At 40.3% G+C, this 21,502-nt stretch overlaps 1 protein-coding gene across 2 annotated transcripts in view; it reads left to right on the forward strand.

The window, feature by feature from the left end:
* SPTLC2 (serine palmitoyltransferase long chain base subunit 2) overlaps positions 1–21,502 on the forward strand; it is a 110,960-nt gene that overhangs the window by 17,203 nt on the left and 72,255 nt on the right. For both annotated transcript variants that reach the window (XM_086709146.1, XM_086709147.1), the window contains exons 2-4: positions 11,145–11,339; positions 19,537–19,691; positions 21,143–21,291. In XM_086709146.1, coding sequence (XP_086565272.1) covers positions 11,145–11,339; positions 19,537–19,691; positions 21,143–21,291 — 499 coding nt within the window. The remainder of the gene's footprint in view (positions 1–11,144; positions 11,340–19,536; positions 19,692–21,142; positions 21,292–21,502) is intronic.

Genomic DNA, 21,502 nt, shown 5'->3' on the forward strand with positions numbered 1-21,502 from the left:
GGTTTTTCTTCCTCTTGGCAGAGTTCTTCTGCTTGTAGCAAGCCCATTTATGATCATTCGTGCTCACACTCTGCAAATAACACCAGGGAAGAAAATGACTAGCGATTTCAGCTCACTAAGGAAAGGTTCTTCTTCTCTGGAATTTTAGTTTATTTGCCCTCTTTGCTTTGCATGAGAGACAGTTCTTCAATGTCTTTAAAACTATTTCTTGTTTTGAGTAATCTGTGTAGTTTTATCTAGTTGTTCTGTGAAAGTGATGGTTTGTCTCTACCTATTAATTTTAACCTATAAGCAGAAGTCTCAGTATGGTTTTTTGTTTTTGTTGATGTAAATGGGACATCAAAATAAAGTTGTTCAAACAACTTTGATAGAGGGTGCCTGGGTGGCTCAGTCGGTTAAGGGTCCAATCAGGTCATGATCTCCCAGTTCACGGGTTCGAGCCCTGTGTTGGGCTCTCTGCTGTCAGCACAGAGCCTGGAGCTTGCTTTGGATTCTGTGTCTCCCTCTCTCTCTGCCCCTCCCCAACTTGTGCTCTCTCTCTCAAAAATAAATAAACATTAAAAAAAAGATAGAAATTCTCTTTGTAAAGTCTGAAGGTAGACAGGTAGCATTCAGTAGGGTATGAGCTATCTTTGTTTTGTAATCTTTTAGGATGTTTTTATTTTTATTTATTAAATTTCTTTTTGTAGTGTTTATTTTTGAGAGAGAGGGAAAAAAAAAACCCACAAGTGGGGAAAGGGTGGCAAGAGAGGAAACACAGAATCTGAAGCAGGCTCCAGGCCCGAGCTGTCACCACAGAACCCAAGGAGGGGGCTTGATCCCACGAACTGTGAGATTATGATGTGAGCCAAAGTCAGACGCTTAACCCAGGTGCTCCTGTTTATTTTTTGTTTGAGAGAGAGAGAGAGAGGGAGAGAGAGTACGGGAGCATGAGCTGGGGAGAGGGGCAGAGGCGGAGAGAGAGAGAGAATCTTAAGCAGGCTCCATGTTCAGAGCAGAGCCCAACGACGGGCTTGATCCCACTACCCTGGGATCATGACTGAAGCAGAAATCAAGAGTCAGAGGCTTAACTCACTGAGCCACCCAGGCACCAGGATGTTTTGTTGTTGTTGTTGTTGTTGTTGTTTTTTCAGCATCTCTGTCTTCAACCACATCCATCTACATTCCAGGCCACTGGCACTTCATTCTCTTTCTCTCCAGGAAAGAGAAGTGGAAGGAGAACAATTGTTTTAAAGGATGTAATCCGGCCCTGGTACCTGCCCCTTCTGTTCACTTCCTGTTGGCCAAAGTTCGTTACATGGCTACCCCTAGCTGCCAGGGAGATTGAGAAATGTAGACTGTAGCTGGGTGACCATGGACCCAGCTAAATCTGAGAGCTTCTATTACCAAAGGGGAGATAGGAATATCTACAGGGGGCCAGTTAGCAGTCTCTGTGATGCTATGGTGTGGGGAGAAGCTCTAACCAGAGTTTTCTTCTAAATAGTCCCATTTTCTTAAACTCTTGTACTAAATGATCTATTACTTCCTCTTTGATTTGTGATTTTTCAACCCTGAATGAGTCTTGTTTAATGTTTATGAGCATGTTCTCCATAGTTAGGCAAAGTTAGCAGACAAATCCTGTCTGAATTTTGATCTGTGGTCTTCAGTTGTCTTTTTTTAAAAATACTAGTTCTGATTTTTGTTTTTCCTTTTTTGGTCTGTCTTCAGGTGTGTTAATGAGAACCTGGAAAGGGTTTAGTTATAGGTGGCAATGAGACTCTCACGTCTTCAAAACAGGAAAGGTACTGCCTTATAATTTTGGACCAGATGTCCCTTATCCCAGATTAGAGTAAACAATATTCCAAATGCACAAAATTAACAGAGTTAGGAGCCCTTTTAAAAATTTTTACTGACGCTCTGAAAATCAGTAGGTGCCTAGTCAGTGTAAGTGTACAGAAGTTCTAAGACATTTTAACACAGAATATATACCTGTTAAATTTCTCTCAGTTGATAGCAGTGGAAACTGACTCTAGCTAACCAAAAAGGTGATTTACTGCAAGGATCATAGGCATGCAAAAAATAAATAAAAGGAGGGAGCAGGGTAGAACTGATGAACAACTCAGAAAAGTCAGACGGGAACTAGCACCTGGGACCTCAGCAGCAGGAGTTCACAGACCTTTTCTCCAGGATGTTGGAGATCCAGTGCCCTTCAGACTCTTTCCCTGTTGAAACCATAAATCCCTGTGAGAGAGTGTTGTTAGGTTCATTGTGGCACAGGAGCCTACCCCCGTGTCAGTCAGGACTGAGGAAGGAACGTGATCGTGTCGCACAGAGGCGACCACCGGAATAATCCGAGATTATTCGCAGAGAAGGCAAAGGCACGCGAACCAGGTTGCCTCTCAGTCGGCGTCCACCACACAGCCAGAGCGGAGGGTGTGGTGCCACAGGCCCAGAACGTGTCAGAGGTGGAAGAGAGCCGAGATTGAAGGTGCAGTCACCTGTGGCAGAGCCACCCTCGTACTCCGCTCTCCTGTTACGCGGGTCTGTGATGCCGTGACACGCTGACCTGGAGACTGGGAAACGCTACAGAGGAGATGTGGGCGGCAGGTGAGCACGGTAACTCCGGGGCAGAGCCTCGCTGCCCGCGTGCACAGGATGCCACTGAACTAACTGAAAACGCTCCCGTGCATACATACTTGGGGGTCTCCATTTTTGAGGCAGGAAAACAGTAATGTCAAAATATGTTTGCTTTACAGCTAGCTTTGGAAGCACTTTTCAGTCATTCCATATGGGGATGCTATTGACACAAATGAGGGAATTTATCCTGATTGCAAAAAAACACAAACAAACAAAAAAAAAATGTGGACTCCCTACTTTTCAAAATTCCCCTGCTGAAAAAAGGAGGATACTTCTGGAAATATATGTTCAGAGTGTGGAATAGTTTGTGTGACCAGTGCAAAGCTCCAAACTATTTTCGTTAGTATGTGTGGTATGCGGTAGGGAGAGGATAGTACATTTCAGTAGGATTCCAAGAAAGGGCCATTTCAGTAGAACTTTTTAAGGAACAACAGAGTATACCACTGGAAGTAAACAGGGTTCATTTAGCAGAAAAGGATGATAACAGTCCTTTGGTTGCCAAAGAATAATAGGTGTTCATAGTGGACATTGATTTCTTTTGTAATGTTCCAAAATGTATGCCGGGTGGGCAGGTTCTGTCATCGTGCTGTCACATTCAGTGGGGATATATCTATTGCTTATAAAATCATGCTTGTATGGTTTTGTATTCCTGTCAAATGTATGAATATACTTGCTTTTGTTTCCCAATAATTGCTTCCCCCTTTTTGTATCATTATGTAGTTATCTTGTGTTCTTTCATGGGATTCTCAAAACCTCTGCTCAGGATCATTCCTTGTAAGTCAGTTTACCCTGTAATCAAAACTTACCTTTTTCCTTTTCTGAAACTGAAAAGCCAGAATGCAGCACATTATCAAGGACTCTTTTGCTATAAAGACGTTATTAGGAAAACTGGCAAAATTTAAATAAAGTCTGTAGACTAGCTATTAGTACAGTACCCTATCGGTTTCCTGATTAGTAATTATTCTGTAGTTATGTAAGATAATATCTTTGTTTTTAAGAGAGACATGATGAATTATGGAGGTACATCATAACTGCAACTGACTCACCAATGGTTCTTGAAGAAAATTCTCCATCATTCTCTCTACACACCACACACACACACACAATTATTTTTTCCTGAGCCAATTGGAAGTAAGTTCTGTATATTATCTCCCCTTACTTTTTTTTTTTTTTTTCTTCAACGTTTATTCATTTTTGGGACAGGGAGAGACAGAGCATGAACGGGGGAGGGTCAGAGAGAGAGGGAGACAGAGAATCGGAAACAGGCTCCAGGCTCTGAGCCATCAGCCCAGAGCCTGACGCGGGGCTCGAACTCACGGACCGCAAGATTGTGACCTGGCTGAAGTCGGACGCCCAACCGACTGCGCCACCCAGGCACCCCTCCCCTTACTTTTTTCTTAATCAGTGTGGGCACCTGTAACAAAACACCATAGGAGTATGGATACCATATCTATCTTAAACAATAGATATTTGTCAGGGCACCTAGGTGGCTTGGTCGGGTGTCCAACTTCGGCTCAGGTCATGATCTCGCAGTCCATGGGTTCGGTCCCTGCGTCAGGCTCTGAGCTGTTAGCTCAGAGCCTGGAGCCTGCTTTGGATTCTGTCTCCCTCTCTCTCTGCCCCTCCCCGCTCACACTCTGTCTCTCTCTGAAAAATTAAAAAAAAAAATCAGAAAACAATAGATATTTGTCATGGTTCAGGAATTTCAAGATCAAGTTGCTGGCACATTCAGTTCTTGGTGAGGGCCCTTTTCCTGGCTTGTAGATGGCTGCTTTCTCATTGTGCATTCACAGGGTCATTCTTCAGTGGAGATCTCTGCTTCCAATACTTACAAGGGCATAATCACATCATGGGGTCCCACCCTCGTGACCTAATACAAACCTAATTATCTCCCAGAGGCCCCACTTTGAAATTCTGTCACACTGGAGGCTTAGAGCTTCAGTATATAAATGAGGTGGGAAAGAGGGGAGACAAACATTCAGCCTATAACAGTCTGCCTATGACCCCTCTAAAATCATGTTCTTGCATGCAAAATACATTCATTCTGCCCCAACAGCCTCAAAAGTCTTAACTCATTCCAGCATCAATTCTAAAGTCTATAATCCAAAGTCTCATCTAAATATCATCTACATCTGATATGGGTGAAACTCAAGACACAATTTATCCTGAGACAATCATCTTCAGCTGTGAGCTTGTAAAGCCATGTAAATTATGTGCTTCTAAAATGCTATGGTGGGGGCGCCTGGGTGGCGCAGTCGGTTGGGCGTCCGACTTCAGCCAGGTCACGATCTCGCGGTCCGTGAGTTCGAGCCCCGCGTCGGGCTCTGGGCTGATGGCTCGGAGCCTGGAGCTTGTTTCCGATTCTGTGTCTCCCTCTCTCTCTGCCCCTCTCCTGTTCATGCTCTGTCTCTCTCTGTCCCAAAAATAAATAAACGTTGAAAAAAAAAATTAAAATGCTATGGTGGGACACAGAGGATAGACATTCCTGTTCCAAAAGGGAGAAATCAGAATGAAGAAAGGAGTAATGGGTCCGAACCAAGTCCAAAATCTAGCAAGGCAGATTCCATGAGATTTTTAAGGCTCAAGAAAAATCCTCCTTGGTTTGATGCTATGCCCCCTGGACCCACTGGGGTTGGGGGGGGGCGGTCACTTTCCTCTACCTCTTATGCTTCAGGCTGCCTTTTGGAGTCACTCACCTAGTGAATCTTTTTTTTTTTTTTTTTTCTTTTTCTTTAAGTAGGCTTTATGCCCAGCACAAAGCTTGAACTCACAACCCTGAGATTAAGACCTGAGCTGAGATCAAGAGTCAGACACTTAACCAACTGAGAGGCGCCACCCCCCACCACCCCTTTTTAAGTAGGTTGCCTATTGGATCTGAAGTGATGGTCCCTCCTTGCCACCTTTGAAACTGAGGAGGGAACCCGACGGTCTCTGAATTGTCTTTGGAGTTATTCTTTTCTTGTCTTGAAAATAGCACATGATCACAGCCACATAACCCTATGGTCCAGTCCTCTAGGATCTAAGAATTCCTAACAGCCTGTAGCACATGGTTTCAAGCATCAAATGGTTCCACAAGGCTTGTTTTGAAATATACAGCAGTCTCCTGCTCTCTTCTACTCTTTTCTCCATCTTCTTTTTGGCATTGATCTCCACATTGCAACGTGCTTATGTTACTGCTTCTTGACTGTTCACATTGGACATTATTTATTGCCTTATTGCTATTAGAAGACTTGCAGTCCCTCTAGGAGAGGATCTTTGTTGGAAAGACTGCAGCAAGAAGTTTGGTGTGACTAGAAGGATAACTGGCATGTGTGGAGGGTGTTGGTGGCAGGGAGACCAGATGGGAAGAGGAGGGCATTGCAATAGTCCACCGAAGGAAGAGGCACTGAGGGCTTTTTAAAATTGAGGAGTAACATACATCTGTTAAGTGCATAAAGTATATCCTGCTCCCTGACTTTTTTAACCTGTGTGTATACTGTGTCTCCAGTACCTCTCTCAAATTGTAGAACATTTCCAGCCTCCTTAAAATGTCCTTGTGCCCCAAAAGAAGGTCTTGAACTAAGGCACAAAGATGCATTACTGGTTCTAGAATGAAGTTAGAAAATGAGGTGGTGCTAAAGATGACTCCAAACTTGGGAGACTGGGTAGACTGGGTGGTGATGCTGTCAACGAGGTGGTGGTTCAGGGGGAGATTCCAGTTTGCATTAAGGGAGGAGTTAAGAGGGTGAGAGTTCAGCCTTGGACTTGCTGAGTGGGGATGTCCAAGTGGAACTTGGTGGTGGGTGGAAGTGTAAATTTGGAGTACTGGGGAAAGTTTGGAACTGACATGTGGATTTGTGTATACTCATCAGCATTTGCGGTCTGAGAGCCAGCAAGAAGATGAGAATTCTCTAGAGATGCTATAGAGACCCAAGGTTATGATGAAAGGCATATGTTGCTTTTATTAATTCTGTTTTTATTAATAGTGCATAAAATCAGTGAGAAAAATTCAGTGTAAACTTTTTTTTTTAATTTTAATGTTTATTTATTTTTGAGGGAGAGAGAGAGACACACACACAGAGCACGAACAGGGGAGGGGCAGAGAGGCAGGCAGACACTGAATCCAAAGCAGGCTCCAGGCTCTGAGCTGTCAGCACAGAGCCTGACGTGGGGCTCGAACTCACAGACCGGGAGATCATGACCTGAGCCAAAGTCGGATGCCTAACTGACTGAACCACCCAGGTGCCCCTGGTGTAAACATTTTTAAAACAAAATGATACATAAAAATTCAGTAATGTGTACTCTTTGTTAAAAAAAAAAAATCACATCGGTTCAGAGGGTTATGAGTAGGAAGTATGCTCTCTTCCCACTCCAATTTCTTGTGTCTCCTTCCAGATGATTTTAGTGCATACATATTATGTTTATGGTTTATCTTGATTATTCCTTTCCACTATTGCTTTGGTTAGGAGTGGCAGCAGTTTAATAAATATGGCTGACAGCCTACAGGCATGTGAATAGTATGGCTTATTAGTTTGATTTTCCCACCCTCCCCTTGTCCTGTAATGTGTTTTATGATGATATGCTTATAATCTCGACTGGAAAAAATTTTTCTTCTTTTGCCTTTTTTTCTTTTGCATTTTCTTGGAAAAAGATGTTACTGTTCAGGCAAACATCTTAGTAGTCGTTGTAGTACTTAAATCTTCCCTTGATTAATAGTACTAACACTGTCACAACCTTGTCTGCTTAATGTGAGCAGACTAGTAACTTTTTTTAACCTGGAGGTAGTGATAAGCTAGTATTTTTCTTGATTGCCTTGTCGACAGTGTAATTCTCATTAGAATGAATGAAAGCCTTTTAAGAGTCCTCTTGCCTGGTGAATCCAGAGACTAAAATACACTGGAAAAGTTTGTAGCCCATGTTTTCTTTAGCATGGATTTGATCTCCAGTCTAGTTGAGACTAAAAGGTATTAGATGTCGTTTCGAGAAATGTCCTAATGTTAATTGTGCAATCACTGTAACTTGTTTAAACCCTTCTATTACAGGGTACTTATTGTTGAAAGAGCAAAGAGCATAATGTGTATTTTCATTCATTCAACAAACACTTGTAAGGTACCGCTTTCTGTAATACTAATAGTAATAAAAGGAAACATTGCTTAGTACTTACTATTTGTTAGCTCTTAATAAATACTATCCTGAGTGCTAGATGTTTAATAATGAGCAAAATAAACCTGGTGCTTTCCTTTATGGAACATTACACATGTATAAGATAGTAATACTGTCATTTTTATTTGAATCATGTCAAGAAAATTTAGCATCAGTAGTTGAATTGATTTTCTTCTGAGTTCTAAGACTTTGTCACCTTTATCAGAGGTTTGCATACCAGTTGGCCTGTACATTCTGATCCTGAATGATCAGAGTGACCTGTATTTTTTTTTTTAACTTTTTTTTTTTTTTTTTTTTTTTTTTGAGAGAGTGGGAGCGGGGCAGAGGTGGGGTGGAGACAGAGGATCCCAAGCGGGGTCCGCGCTGACAGCAGCGAGGCCCATGAGGGGCTCACAAACTTTAAGATCATGACCTGAGCTGAAGTTGAACACTCAACTGACTGAGCCACCTAGGCATCCCCAGAGTGACCCCCAGTGATTTGACTGAGGCTGTTTTCCAAGAGTTACTTAGTTGAATCTCAGTTCCTTAAAATGCAATTAAAGTGACACTGTGATTATAATTACAATATTTAAAATCAAACTAATGATTTAACTTACTACTTCCTAGACAGTCCAGCCAACAGTATGAATACACTGTGGGTAGTGCTGGTTTGGGTGTGTCTCAAATCAAGGCAGATATCTTTTAAAGAGATACACTCACAGCATTCCTGACATACACACCTGCCACACATTTGTTACTTAGGAGCTCTGAAAATTGTCTTTTTACTAGTATGTTCTATTGCGAGGAAATAGTTTAAACAATTTCAGAGTTAAGAGTTGGGTACTGGTATTAAACACAGTGTTCTTTTAGATATAGTTTTTTATTTTTTATATTTTATTTATTTACTTATTTATTTTTTTAAATGTTTATTTATTTTTGAGAGAGAGAGAGAGAGAGCACAAGCCAGGCAGGGGCAGAGAGAAAGAGAGGGACAGAGGACCCGAAGCAGACTCTGTGCTGACAGCAGAGAGCCTGATGCAGAGCTTGAACTCGTGAACTGTGAGATCATGACCTGAGCTGAAGTCAGACGCTTAACCAACTGAGCCACCCAGGTGCCCTAGATGCAGTTTTTAAAAGAGATGATCAGAATATTATTTTATTTTTGTTGTGTTTTTGATTTGTCCAGCTTAAAAAAGTTTTAAGTTTATTTATTTTGAGAGAGACAGAGACAACATGAGAGGGAGAGAGGGAGACAGAATCCCAAGCAGGCCCTGCACTGTCAGTGCAGAGCTCCATGCGAGGCTTGAACTCATGGAACCGTGAGATCATGACCTGAGCTGAAACCTAGTTGGACGCTTAACTGACTGAGCCACCCAGGTGCTCCTGTCCAGGTTTTTAAAAATGTTTATTTATCTTGAGAGAGAGAGAGAACGTGTGAATGGGGAAGGGGCAGAGAGAGAGGGAGAGAAAAAACTCCCAAGTAGGCTCTGAGCTATCACCTCTGAGCCCAGTGTGGGGCTCCATCTCACAACTTTGAGAAGAGGACCTGAGCTGAAACCAAGAGTAGGACACTCAGCTGACTAAGCCACCCAGGTGCCCCTGCTTTGCCCAGTTTAGTAACTTGTTTATATGTTATATTGTTAATTTTTAAACAATCTCCTGTCTTCAGTTATTGGCTCATTTCTAGCTATTCTATTCTAAACACATTGCAGCCTTGCTCCTGCATAAAACTTTCAGTAGTAAACATCCACACAAACTTCTACCCCTTTGGGGAAGAGATTGATGAAGATCTATATCAGTTTTACAATTAGTTTTCACAAGTTTCTTTAGGCCATCAAATGGAAGCAGTACCATCAGATTCTAAGTATCATGCCTATTTGAATGCTGTTCCTTTGTTAAGAACGAGTTTTTATTTTCCAGCTGTTCTAGCTTGCAGCATTCAGATAGCTTCCCCAAATTAATATTATCGGTATGAAATATTCTAAAATATATTTAACCCCTGGATCAAGTTGCCTGAGAGGCCAAGAAAGAATCTTTTATTCCTTTGGGACTTTTCATAACTCTAGTACAGTGCTCAATGGAAAATGTGTGACTGATAAATTGTGAATGACCATCCTCACTGTAATTGGCTGTTTCATAGTTAAGATTAAAGTTAACACACAGGGGTGCCTGGGTGGCTCAGGCAGTTTAGTGTACGACTCTTGATTTCAGCTTGGGTCATGATCTTACGGTTTGGTTTGTGAGCTCAAGCGTTCTCTCTCTGTCAAAATAAATAAACTTAAAAAAAAAAAAAGGTTAACACACAAACTCCTCCGATGAGATTTTTCTATAAAACAAGATTTCCATTAAGATTGACCAAAAAGTGGGGTGCCTGGGTGGCTCAGCCGGTTAAGTGTCTGACTTCGGCTCAGGTCATGATCTCACGGTTCATGGTTCAAGCCCCACGTCAGGCTCTGTGCTGACAGCTCAGAGCCTGGAGCCTGCTTCAGATTCTGTGTCTCCCTCTTTTGTGCCCCTTCCCTGCTCATACGCTGTCTCTGTCTGTCTCAAAAATAAACAAACATTAAAAGAAAATTAAAAAAAAAAAAAAAGATTGACCAAAAAGTAAAAAGCTTTGAGGCATGAGATCAAAAGTACAGTAGCTTGGTATTTTATATTAAAATTCAAGTGTCCCAAAGGATTAAACCAGGGATAATCTTAGAGTGGAAATGGGTACTTAGTTGAAGATGAAGGGGTCAGAATGATTTCATGACAGTTGCTGACCATTCTTAACTGTTTTTCCCTTGTGTTGCATTTCACTTTCTACTTCTGTACAGTGCTGGACCACTCTTATGTAAGCATTTTACTTTTGTGCATAATTTATTTGTGTTACCACAACAAAGGCTGTTAATAAACCACGTGTTTCCCATAGGAACCTAGTACTGGTCATTATTTGGAATACTATGGCTGGTGGCTTTAAGACTATACAGCAGTAAAACACTATAAATAGTTTATTCTAGGACTGATCTACTTTGACTGCTTCATTTGTAAGTTAATATACTATTTTTCAGGACAGGCTTTTTCTTTGTTGATTTATTTTTTAATTTGCTTTATTAGAACAAAGGAAATTATACATGCTCCAACCATAGCATTTTAGGATCTATTTCATAAAATCAAATAATGATAGAAATAAGCATTAAGCATTGTTCTTGGGCACTTCCTTCTCTCTTTGTTTTTCTTTGTTTGCTGTTTATCTAAAGTATATATAACTTACAATATTTCTGTTGAAAAAAATTATGCCCTGCTTAGATCTTAGTGGATTTATTTTTACTAGTAGAGAATTCTGAAGTTATGCAAGTCTGTAAGGACTTAGAACTTAATCTTTTTCTTACTGGGATTGAAATAAACATTTTTAAACTCCCTTTTAGGTCCATCATGTTACACAAAATGGAGGACTTTACAAAAAACCGTTTAATGAAGCTTTTGAAGAAACACCGATGCTGGTCGCTGTGCTTACTTATGTGGGGTATGGTGTACTCACTCTCTTTGGATATCTCCGAGATTTCTTGAGGCATTGGAGAATTGAAAAGTGTCATCATGCAACAGAAAGAAAAGAACAACAGGTAATTGTTAAGAGTCTTTGATTCTATAAATGGAAGCCTTTTATAGAGATCTTGGTATTTTCACTCATTATTTCTTTAGAGATCTGGGGACACGTTAAAATAAAAATATTCCAGATGAAGTTAAATGAAAGCATTTCACAAAGGAAGTGGAAAACAAGGTTAAGGCATGGAGAAATCAAGGTCTTTAAGATATTTCTAATTTAGTCATCACAAGAATTTATTCCTGTTTGATGGATGAGAAAGCTAAAATTCACAAGTTAAAATAACATTTCCTAAGACACTTCGTGTCAGAGCTGGTACACAGACACAGGTCTGTGAAGTGCCAGAAGCCATGTTCTTTCTGTTCGTGGTACTGTGCTGTATCCCAAGTTGTGGCTCCATTCGTCTGAGAAGATGAAGTTCTGGAGAACTCATGATGTGTTTTCTCATAGACACATTGTACATAGATGTTTGGCTCACAGATCAGCTCCTCTCCCCAAACAAGTCTGTAAACAGAATGTGGTTGAGCTCTGTTCATGGTAGAAAAACAATCTTGTTTGAGTAATTGTAAACAAAGATAATAATGGTGGTCTCTGGGAGGAAAGACCTCACTTCACTTTTCTCTCTATACTCCTTTGCACCTCTAGAGTTCTGTACAGTATGCATGTATTGCCGATTCTCAAAAATCAGCCAAATTAAGGTGAAAAATGCCTGGTATTTCTAAAAACAAACTTGTTTGTTCTTGGCATGTGAAGTATGCAGAGGTTGTCCTCTAACCCAAGGAATATTTAGATTAGAGATAGATTAGGTAGATAGATTAGATTTAGATTAGAGATAGATTATAGAAGGGCTTCAGAAATTAGATTTTTTTGGTCCATCATACTTCTCACTTTTGTGGGGTTTTAGAGGAGAGAGGCGGATGTGGTGGCAGCAAGGTCACCACTGAGAGAGGAGCCATTAGACACTGGGCATGGATGGTGGTCCCGTGGGGGGAGGGACGGGGGCATCCAGAAATGTGGGCAAAGAAGGGACGTCATCAGCTGCTAGAAAGCCAAAACCAGTCTGTATGGAATTGAGGATTCTGGTCCTGGGAGAACCCAGAACCCAGGCTGTCTTCTCTCTCATGTCAGTCATTCTGCATCCTCCCCAGCACCAGAACCACAAGTTGGCCATCCTTCACTGCGCTGAAAGGCCTACAGTTCACTTCATCAAGAAGGTATTTCTTGAATACCTAATGCAAGCAAAGCCCTGCACTCAGAAGTTTGGTCCAGTAGGCAAAACTCGTTGTATGGTATTGCTGTTACTTATTTATGGGCCAGTATCTTCCTATTAGACTGAGTTGATGGTGGTTGTCACTGATGGGAGCTAACGTTTGCTTCACATAGCCACATTCAAAAATCTTTGTCTACAGGGACCTCTCCTAGTGTGGACATACTTCAGAGACCTACTAACTAACATGTAGAGGTGGGTGTGGGGGTACTGGTTTTGATGTGGAGAGTATTCCAGGCTGAGGGGATGGGGTGGGCAAGGGTATGAGGAATGTTTGGGAGCAGCTGGGTTTTGGCTGTATGAGAGATTGTGGTTTGAATGTCAAGCTAAGAACTTTCTGGGCAGTGAGGAGTCTGGGCAGTTTTTGAGCAGGGGAGTGGCCGGAGAGTTTGCATAGCTGGTGTTGTGTCATGGTGTGATAAAGAATGAATGGGGTTGCATCAGAATTACTTTGTAAAAGAGTACATCACGTTTCGAACTTGTTCTGTGTTTCCAGAGGGTGAATTGACTCTTGAGTATTGGGGCTGCCTGTGTGTACTTGACCTTTGTGTTAAGGAGTCAGAACACATAGATTTTATTAAGTAGTTTCTAATTCTGTTGAGGAAACATAAACTCTTCAGATTTAACGGGTCTTTGCAAAGCACTATACACGTAAATAGTGTCTGAATTGTATGCAGATGTAGAACAAAAAAATAGCTGACTAGCATTGAATTAATCAGGAAATAATTGTAGGAGGAAGTAATAGGAAATATGTGGGACAGAGGGGGGACATTTGCTTTTACGGTTTAGAGGACTGTACTAATTTGTTTGAATTCTTTCAATAGGATTTTCACAGTAGATAACATTAACAGTTAAAACAGTTGAATTCTGCCATTTTCTTTTCTTTCTTTCTTTTTTTAATCTTTATTTATTTTTGAGAGAAAGACAGTGTGAGCAGGGGAGGAGCAGAGAGAGGGAGACACAGAATCCGAAGCAGGCTCCAGGCCCCGAGCTGTCAGCACAGAACCCAAGGTGGGGCTCTAACTCACGAACCGTGAGATCATGACCTGAGCTGAAGTCGGACACTTAACCGACTGAGCCACCCAGGCGCCCCGAATTCTGCCATTTTCTTATCAAAGTTTAGCTTTTAGAGGGAAAGGAAGATCATTCAGCCCTATGGTAGAGCATGTTTATTTTCTGATACTGGATTAGATGTAGTGAGAGGGATATGCAGAGTTTTAAGTGTTACATTGGAAGAAGTGAGGGAAAGTGCTTGGGATCATAAAATGCAAATCTAATGTTGCCACTTCCTCATTTCACTGAGTGAATGGTGTTTGTAACTGCCTCCTTACTTTCTTCCCCATTCCATTATAAAAGAGAGTCCATTTTAACTATTTATGCTAGTTCTTTATATGTTGCTTTGGGTAGAACTGAATCCCATGGCCCCAACTAATGAGTTAGCATGACTATGTTCTATTCTATGTAAATTGTAAAAAAAAAAAAAAAAAAAAAAAAATTCTTTGAATTCTTTACTGCTTGATCCTCTCCTATTAGTGTTATTTTGGAGGAGAATGTTGTTTTTCCCAGTCTGTAGTCTGTTTCTTTTTTATGTGAGATGAAGCTACTAGTCCTCTAGAAACATGTATGTGATTAGATATAGCAAAAGGTTGAATTTAAAACATTCCAGTATCTAGACAAGAAATACCTAAGAAATTTAAGGATCAAATCATGGTAGGTAGTTCCCATACAACTTACCAAACTTAATATTTTGCCTCTACGGTTTGTTTATGATCAAATATTCAAAAATGGGAAGGATAGGATATTGGGAAAGGACATTATTTATCCACATCCTGATATGTTTAATTTTCAAGATACAAAAGAAGAAAATTATTTGAAATAGATTAATAGAAATTCCTGGAAGTATTTTATTCTTGACCTTCCTCAAAAAGTAGTTTACTAAGAATATTCTGATGGTTGCCATTGTAGCAGTATCTTTGGAAACTATTAATGTCATATAGTTGCTTGATGTATTAAGCTGAGGGATTATCAGTTGGTTTGTCTTTTTTCGTTCTGTGGACTTACAAAGAGCTCTACTTTCCATTGTTTTGTGGTGTGTGTGGACCCCCGGACAGCAGTCATCTATTTTTTTTTAAATAGCCTCATTGAGATAAAATTTATATACCATAAAGGTCACCTGTTTAAAACATATAATTCAGTTAATTTTAGCATTACAGTTGACCCTTGAAAAATGTGGAGGTTAGGGGTGCCGACACCCTCCACATGCAGTTGAAAATTTATGTATACTTTTGACTCCCCCAAAACTTAACTAATACTCTTCAGTTGACCTGAAGTTTTGCTGATAACATAAACAGTCGATTAACACATATTTTGTAAGTTATATGTATCATACTGTATTCTTTTTTTTTTTTTAAGTTTATTTATTTATTTTGAGACAGAGTACCAGCAGGGGAGGGGCAGAGAGCAAGAGAAAAGAAAGAGGATGCCAAGCGGCAGTGCAGAGCCCAATGCAGGCTTGAACTCAAGAACCATGAGATGATGACCTGAGCCAAATCCAACAGTCGGACGGACATTCAAGTGACTGGGACACTCAACTGACTGAGCCACCCAGGCACCCCCACCTTTTATTTTCTTTTTTAAGTAATCTCTACACCCAAGGTGGGGCTTGAATTTACAACCCTGAGACCAAGATTACCTGCTCCACCAACTGAGCCAGCCAGGTGCCCCTTATATACTGTATTCTTACAGTAAAGTAAGCTAGAGAAAAAATATTAAGAAAATTATAAGGAAGAGAAAATACATTTATAATACTGTACTGTATTTATTAGAAAAAAATCTGCATGTAGATGGACCTGCAAAGTTCAAACCCCTATTGTTCAAGGGTCAAATGTATTTTCAGAAGTGTGCAGCCAGCACCATAATCTAGTTTTAGAACATTTTTATCATCTGAAAAAGAAACCCCATAGCTGTTAGCAGTCACTTATTACTCCCCCTTATCACCCTAGGCAACCACTGATCTACTTTCTGTTTCTAGATGTTTCATATGAATGGGATCATACAATGTGTGATTATTTGTGTCTGCCTTCTTTTACTTGGCGTAATGTTTTTTGAGGGTCATCCATGTTGTAGTATGCTTCAGTAATTCATTTCTTTTTATTGCTGAATCATCTTCCACTGTATAGAAGTCATCTATTTGTATTTACTCTAGGGATTTCTCACTAGTACCAAGCTGTATCCCAGATAAACCTTTTCAAAGAGTTTTGTAGTAGATTACCACCTTATCCTTTTGCACTAGTGACATTAGTAGGTTTGCAAAAGTTTCCCTGTCACCTTTTGGGCTTTTTGTTTGGAGCAACAGTGTAGCTTTTTAAAATTTAATTTTATTATTATTATTATTTTAATGTTTTATTTATTTTTGAGAGAGAGAGAGACAGCACGAGTGGGGGAGGAACAGAGAGAGGGAGACGCAGAATCTGAAGCAGGCTCCAGGCTCCAAGCACAGAGCCCGACTTGAGGCTCAAACTCATGAACATCAAGTTCAAACAGCGCATGAAGGCTGTTTGTACTTTACCATTGCCACTCACCTGCCAGTTAAGTATTTTTTGTCTGAGCAAGTATCCCTTTAGAGTACTTGTTATATTGTATTATAACTTCATTTGTGTGCCACTCCGCTCCACTAAGAGATCCTTAGGAGTGTAAAGGTTGTGTCTTACTCATTTTTATTCCTAATGCCTACCTTAGTGCCTGGAAAGGACAGCTCAGTAAACGTTTGTTCAGTGACTGAGCAAACAAGTATTAGGTTGGCCTGACTAAAGTCATTTCACAGTGACTAAATTAAGAAGGAGGAGGAAGAGGAGAGTGAGGATGTGGAGTGGGGATGGGGGACAGGCTGGGGGAGGGGGAGGGTAGGAGTAGTGGGGGTATTGTAGTTTGTGGAGAGAACTGTCTTGTTTTTTAATATATCCTGAGTCTGGCAGAAGTATTCAGCAAAAGGCATTGGAAGGAAGGAAGGAAGGAAGGAAGGAAGGAAGGAAGGAAGGAAGGAAGGAAGGAAGGAAGGAAGGGATAAGTCATCTATTTTAACCCTGTCTTAGAATATTTAAACTGTAGGAGATATTTTTGGGAACAGACACTCTTGTTGCCTAAACTGGAACCCTGAATAGTTACCCTGTTCCATCCCCATTCTTGCTTCATTGCTAAGCTGCAGGGAGTTTGGTTAGCGGCCTTTCAGTTCTTTTCACCGAACCTTCTAACTGTAGTCAAGCTTCTACCCTGGCCAGGAGTCCTTCTCTTCTGCCGTTCTGTCCCACCAGCTTTTGGTCTCTAACATCCCTCACTGTGGCAACTTTCCTGTCACTCTGTGTAAGTCTGTTCCTGTCTCAGGGACTGAGGTGTTGTCTCATCGGAACAATGAGGAGTGGTGAGCTCCTTGATCTTGACAGTCTCTGCCCTCCCAGCCACACCCTGGCTGCCCAGAGCTTTACTTCACTTGAGCCTGCAACCGTTTTGGGTTTGGTAACCTTTCCAATAAATGGGACCAGACTGTCTTAAGCGTTTTCTGATGTTTATATAGTAAAACAAAAATAGTGCTCTTTCTTCTAATAAAAATTTGTCTGTGATGGAGTATTTCTCTCAGGTGTTTGAGTTAATACTTTTAACATTAATGTGCAGTATTTAGAAAGGGTTTAAAGAAATGAGATCAAGAAGAGTTTGTACTGTTTACCCTATTTGATGTGAATGGACAAAGATTGGAAACAGCTCCCCCGTTCCCCCAATCCTACTTTGGGAAATAAATGCATGGTGAATGACAGCCAAGGGAAAGTCCCAAATTAGAATTTGGATGTCTTTGTTCCAGTTTTCATTCACTTAGTATTCTTGTTGGAAGAAGAGACTATCAAAAAGGATACATTATTTAAGTAGTAAATTTCCAATTATGATAGACACATTATTTATGGATATTTTCTCAAGGAAATGTAAATGTTAGGGCAATTGTGAAAGAGATGGTATCGGGTACTGCACATACCAGAGAGTACTTTCTGACTCTGCTCAGCTTTATTTAAGATTTTATCTACTGTGAGGCTTACTTATTAGTTACTTTATAGTCCAATGTCATAGAAGGTTAATTATAAAATTTTATGAAGAGTCTTTTTTAGCAATAAAAATCTTACACAATAAGGCTTAAGCTTTGCATGTTTCTAATTAGCTTATTTAACAGATTAATTTAGATTGACACCAAGTCCAGATCTCGGGGCTAGAAGTTCAACAGTTTGCTAACTGTAGTATAGTTTTCTTTTTATTTGGATTACCCCTTATCTTCAGGAGTCCAGTTGCTCTAATGTGGTCTGATCATGTGGTCATATCACATCAGTCATAACATTATGCATTCATTTTAGCTCCACCCAGACTATTTTTTTATAGACTTAATTTTTAGTGCATCTTATTTCAGGGAAGAAGGGAGGGCTTTAAGTCCCTCATCATGGGAATTCATCACGAGAATCTTTTTTTCAAACTCCCATCCAAGGAAAGAAACCTGAGATAGGTATCTTTCCATATAAGCAAACTTTTAGTCTTTCTTGCTTATCATTTTTCTTTGGATATATTTCACTTTGATTTTAAAAATATGCAGAGGGGGGCGCCTGGGTGGCGCAGTCGGTTAAGCGTCCGACTTCAGCCAGGTCACGATCTCGCGGTCCGTGAGTTCGAGCCCCGCGTCGGGCTCTGGGCTGATGGCTCAGAGCCTGGAGCCTGTTTCCGATTCTGTGTCTCCCTCTCTCTCTGCCCCTCCCCCATTCATGCTCTGTCTCTCTCTGTCCCAAAAATAAACGTTGAAAAAAAAAATTTAAAAAAAAATATGCAGAGGATGGAATTTTAATTTCAGAATTATTATTTTTTGTTTAAAACTGAAATTACAGTGGTTTTTTTTTTTTAAGTTTAATTTATTTTGAGAGACCGAGAGAGAGCATGAGTAGGGGAGGGGCAGAGAGAGAGAATCCCAAACAGGCTTCACGCTGTCAGCACAGAGCCAGACAAGGGGTTCAAATCCGTGAACAATGAGATCATGACCTGAGCCAAAACCAAGAGTTTTGAATGCTTAACCAACCAAGCCTCCCAGGTGCCCTTAAAATTACAGTGTTTTTATTAAAAAAAAATTTTTTTTTAATGTTTTTATTTATATTTGAGAGAAAGAGAGAGACAGAGACAGAATCAGAAGCAGGCTCCAGGCTCTGAGCTGTCAGCACAGAGCCCGACGCGGGGCTTGAACTGAACCGTGAGATCATGACCTGAGCCAAACTCGACTGAGCCGCCCAGGTGCCCCAAGACCTACTTTATTAAGTTAAGTTCTTTGACTCTACGTTCATGCAGTCAGATGATTATTTACAACAATTTCATATAGGTTAGCCATCAAAGCCAAGTGGTTTTTACCTGATTAAGAGTTGTTTTACCTTGAGGCGCCTGGGTGGCTTAGTGGTTTAGCATGGGACTCTTGGTTTCAGCTCAGGTCATGATCTCACGGTTTCGTGAGTTCGAGCCCGTGTGGGGCTCTGTGCTAGCAGTGCGGAGCTTGCTTGGGATTGTCTCTCTCTTCCTGTTTCTCTCTGCCCTTCCCCACTCTCTCTGTCTCTCTCAAATAAAAAAACTAAAAAAAAAAAGAGTTGTCCCCCCCCCCCCTTTTTTTAAAGTAATCTCCACACGTACATGGGACTCAAATTGCAACCCTGAAGTCGACAGTCTCATGCTCTACTAAGCCAACCAGGTGCCCCAGAGTTGTTTTAAAGTTTTAAAGTTGTTTTTAACATAGAGAATTGATGCCTTTGTGATTGTTTTCCTTATCAGCGAATTCAATATAATTGACCTCTCATTCTTAAGTGCTCTTACAACATGAAAAGGGAAGTTGTAAAAATTTTCTAAAGCAATTTAGTTAAATTCATGGTATTTCACCATTTGTTGGCAGGACTTTGTGTCATTGTATCAGGATTTCGAAAACTTCTATACAAGAAACCTCTACATGAGGATTAGAGACAACTGGAATCGACCGATCTGTAGTGTGCCTGGAGCCAGGGTGGACATCATGGAGAGGCAGTCTCATGATTATAACTGGTCCTTCAAGTGAGTCTCAGTTGGGAAATTATCTCTTGACAGCAACAAAAAGGAATTTCTTCACTTCAGAATTTATTCTATTGCAAATTGAGTATTCTGTTAAAACAAGAGTCAAAGCTGAGAGTACAGCACAACATAATTAGTTTCCTTGCATATAGTTCATCGTTATCCAGATTTTTAAATTATATTTTTCTGTTACATTTGATACTGTGTTGGATTATAACTGAAAACAAAGTTTGACTAATTGAAAAGAAAAACAAGAAGCCAAAGAAAAACTGTCCTTTCTGTTATGCCACTTACAAGAATCAAGTGTCTGAATATACTTCTAGATATTTTGATTTCTCGAATGGTTCCAGGATATATGCAATGCTTTTACTTAAATAGGCTGAATAGTTTAGAAAACTTTTCATATTCATAAAACTTTATTGTTTAGATCTCACAAGTATTGCATCGTTTGCATTGTTACTATTAAAAAAAGAAAAAGATAATACAGATAAATGAAACATTCCCCCATGACAACTAACCACTATCCCTTCTGCAAATCCACTTCCCCACAAATCTTCACTCCCCAGAGGTGACCACTGTTACCAGTTTGTTGTGTATGATTCCTCCAGATGTTTTCTGTGGGGTATGTATGTGGTGAATCCACTGGGGTTACGTACAGGTAATTTTTGATTTATAAAAATGGGGACCGTACTGTAGAAATCATTTTATACCTTGCTTTTTTCTTGCTAACATGTTGGTAATATCCTGCTTGTCTGTATCCACAGCCAGCTTAATGTTAGCAGTGGCTACTTAGCATCGTATAGTATAGATGTATATAGTGTATGGCAGGTTGGGCTGCACCATCCTTTGTTAAAAACCCCAAAATTTCAGAGTTCAAACAGCAGCAGTTTCTTGTCCACACTTCCCGTGCACCTTAGGTTGGTGGAGCCTCTGAACCATGTTATTCTCACTGGTGGGCCCAGGCTGATTGAGCTTCCATCATATGGAATGTCACTGGTCTGTGTGCCTGGAGAAGGGGCATGGTAGATAAATTGTGCAGTGACTCTGAAAGGATCTTTATGCAGCTATCCTTTCGTATCTGTGTGGAAATTGCTGAGTCAAAGAGTATGTACTTCTTTTAATGGAGAAGTCCTGCCAAACTGCCCTCCAAAAAAAGAAAAAAATTACTGACTGATATTCTTATCTACAGTATGTGAGACTGTCCTGGCCAACACTGGCTATGGTCAGTTTTTAAATCTTTATCATTATCTATACGTGAAAATTACTATTTTGTTTTAACTTTCATTTGCTTAATTTTAGTTTCTTAGTGAGTTTGAGCTTCCTTTCTACTAGGCCATATTCTCCCTATTTTCTGTATATGGTGCTTCCTTTTATATCATCAGTGTGTTTATTATTACGTGTACATATTTGATTTGCTCATGAGTTTCATGAACTTTTATGGTATTGAAATACAGGTACACAGGGAATATAATTAAAGGTGTTATAAACATGGGTTCCTACAACTATCTTGGATTTGCACGGAATACTGGATCATGTCAAGAAGCAGCTGCCAAAGTCCTAGAGGAGTATGGAGTTGGAGTGTGCAGCACTCGGCAGGAAATTGGTAAGTGCAGGCTCTGTTTGGCCAGCTAATGTTCTTAATTGTGCTACTCCGGAGGCAATAATGCTGATACAGAGCTAGAATAGTAAGCATCCAAATACATACTTTGCCATAGTTTCTGAAATAACGGATGATTTTAATGGGTTCAACACATGTTGAGACATATTTATCTTTTCCATTATATTATAATACAAAATATCTCTAGAAAAGTTCC

The sequence above is a fragment of the Puma concolor genome, chromosome B3 (genome assembly GCF_028749965.1).
Source record: "Puma concolor isolate L17-30 chromosome B3, mPumCon1.1.hap2, whole genome shotgun sequence".
Lineage (NCBI taxonomy): Eukaryota > Metazoa > Chordata > Mammalia > Carnivora > Felidae > Puma > Puma concolor.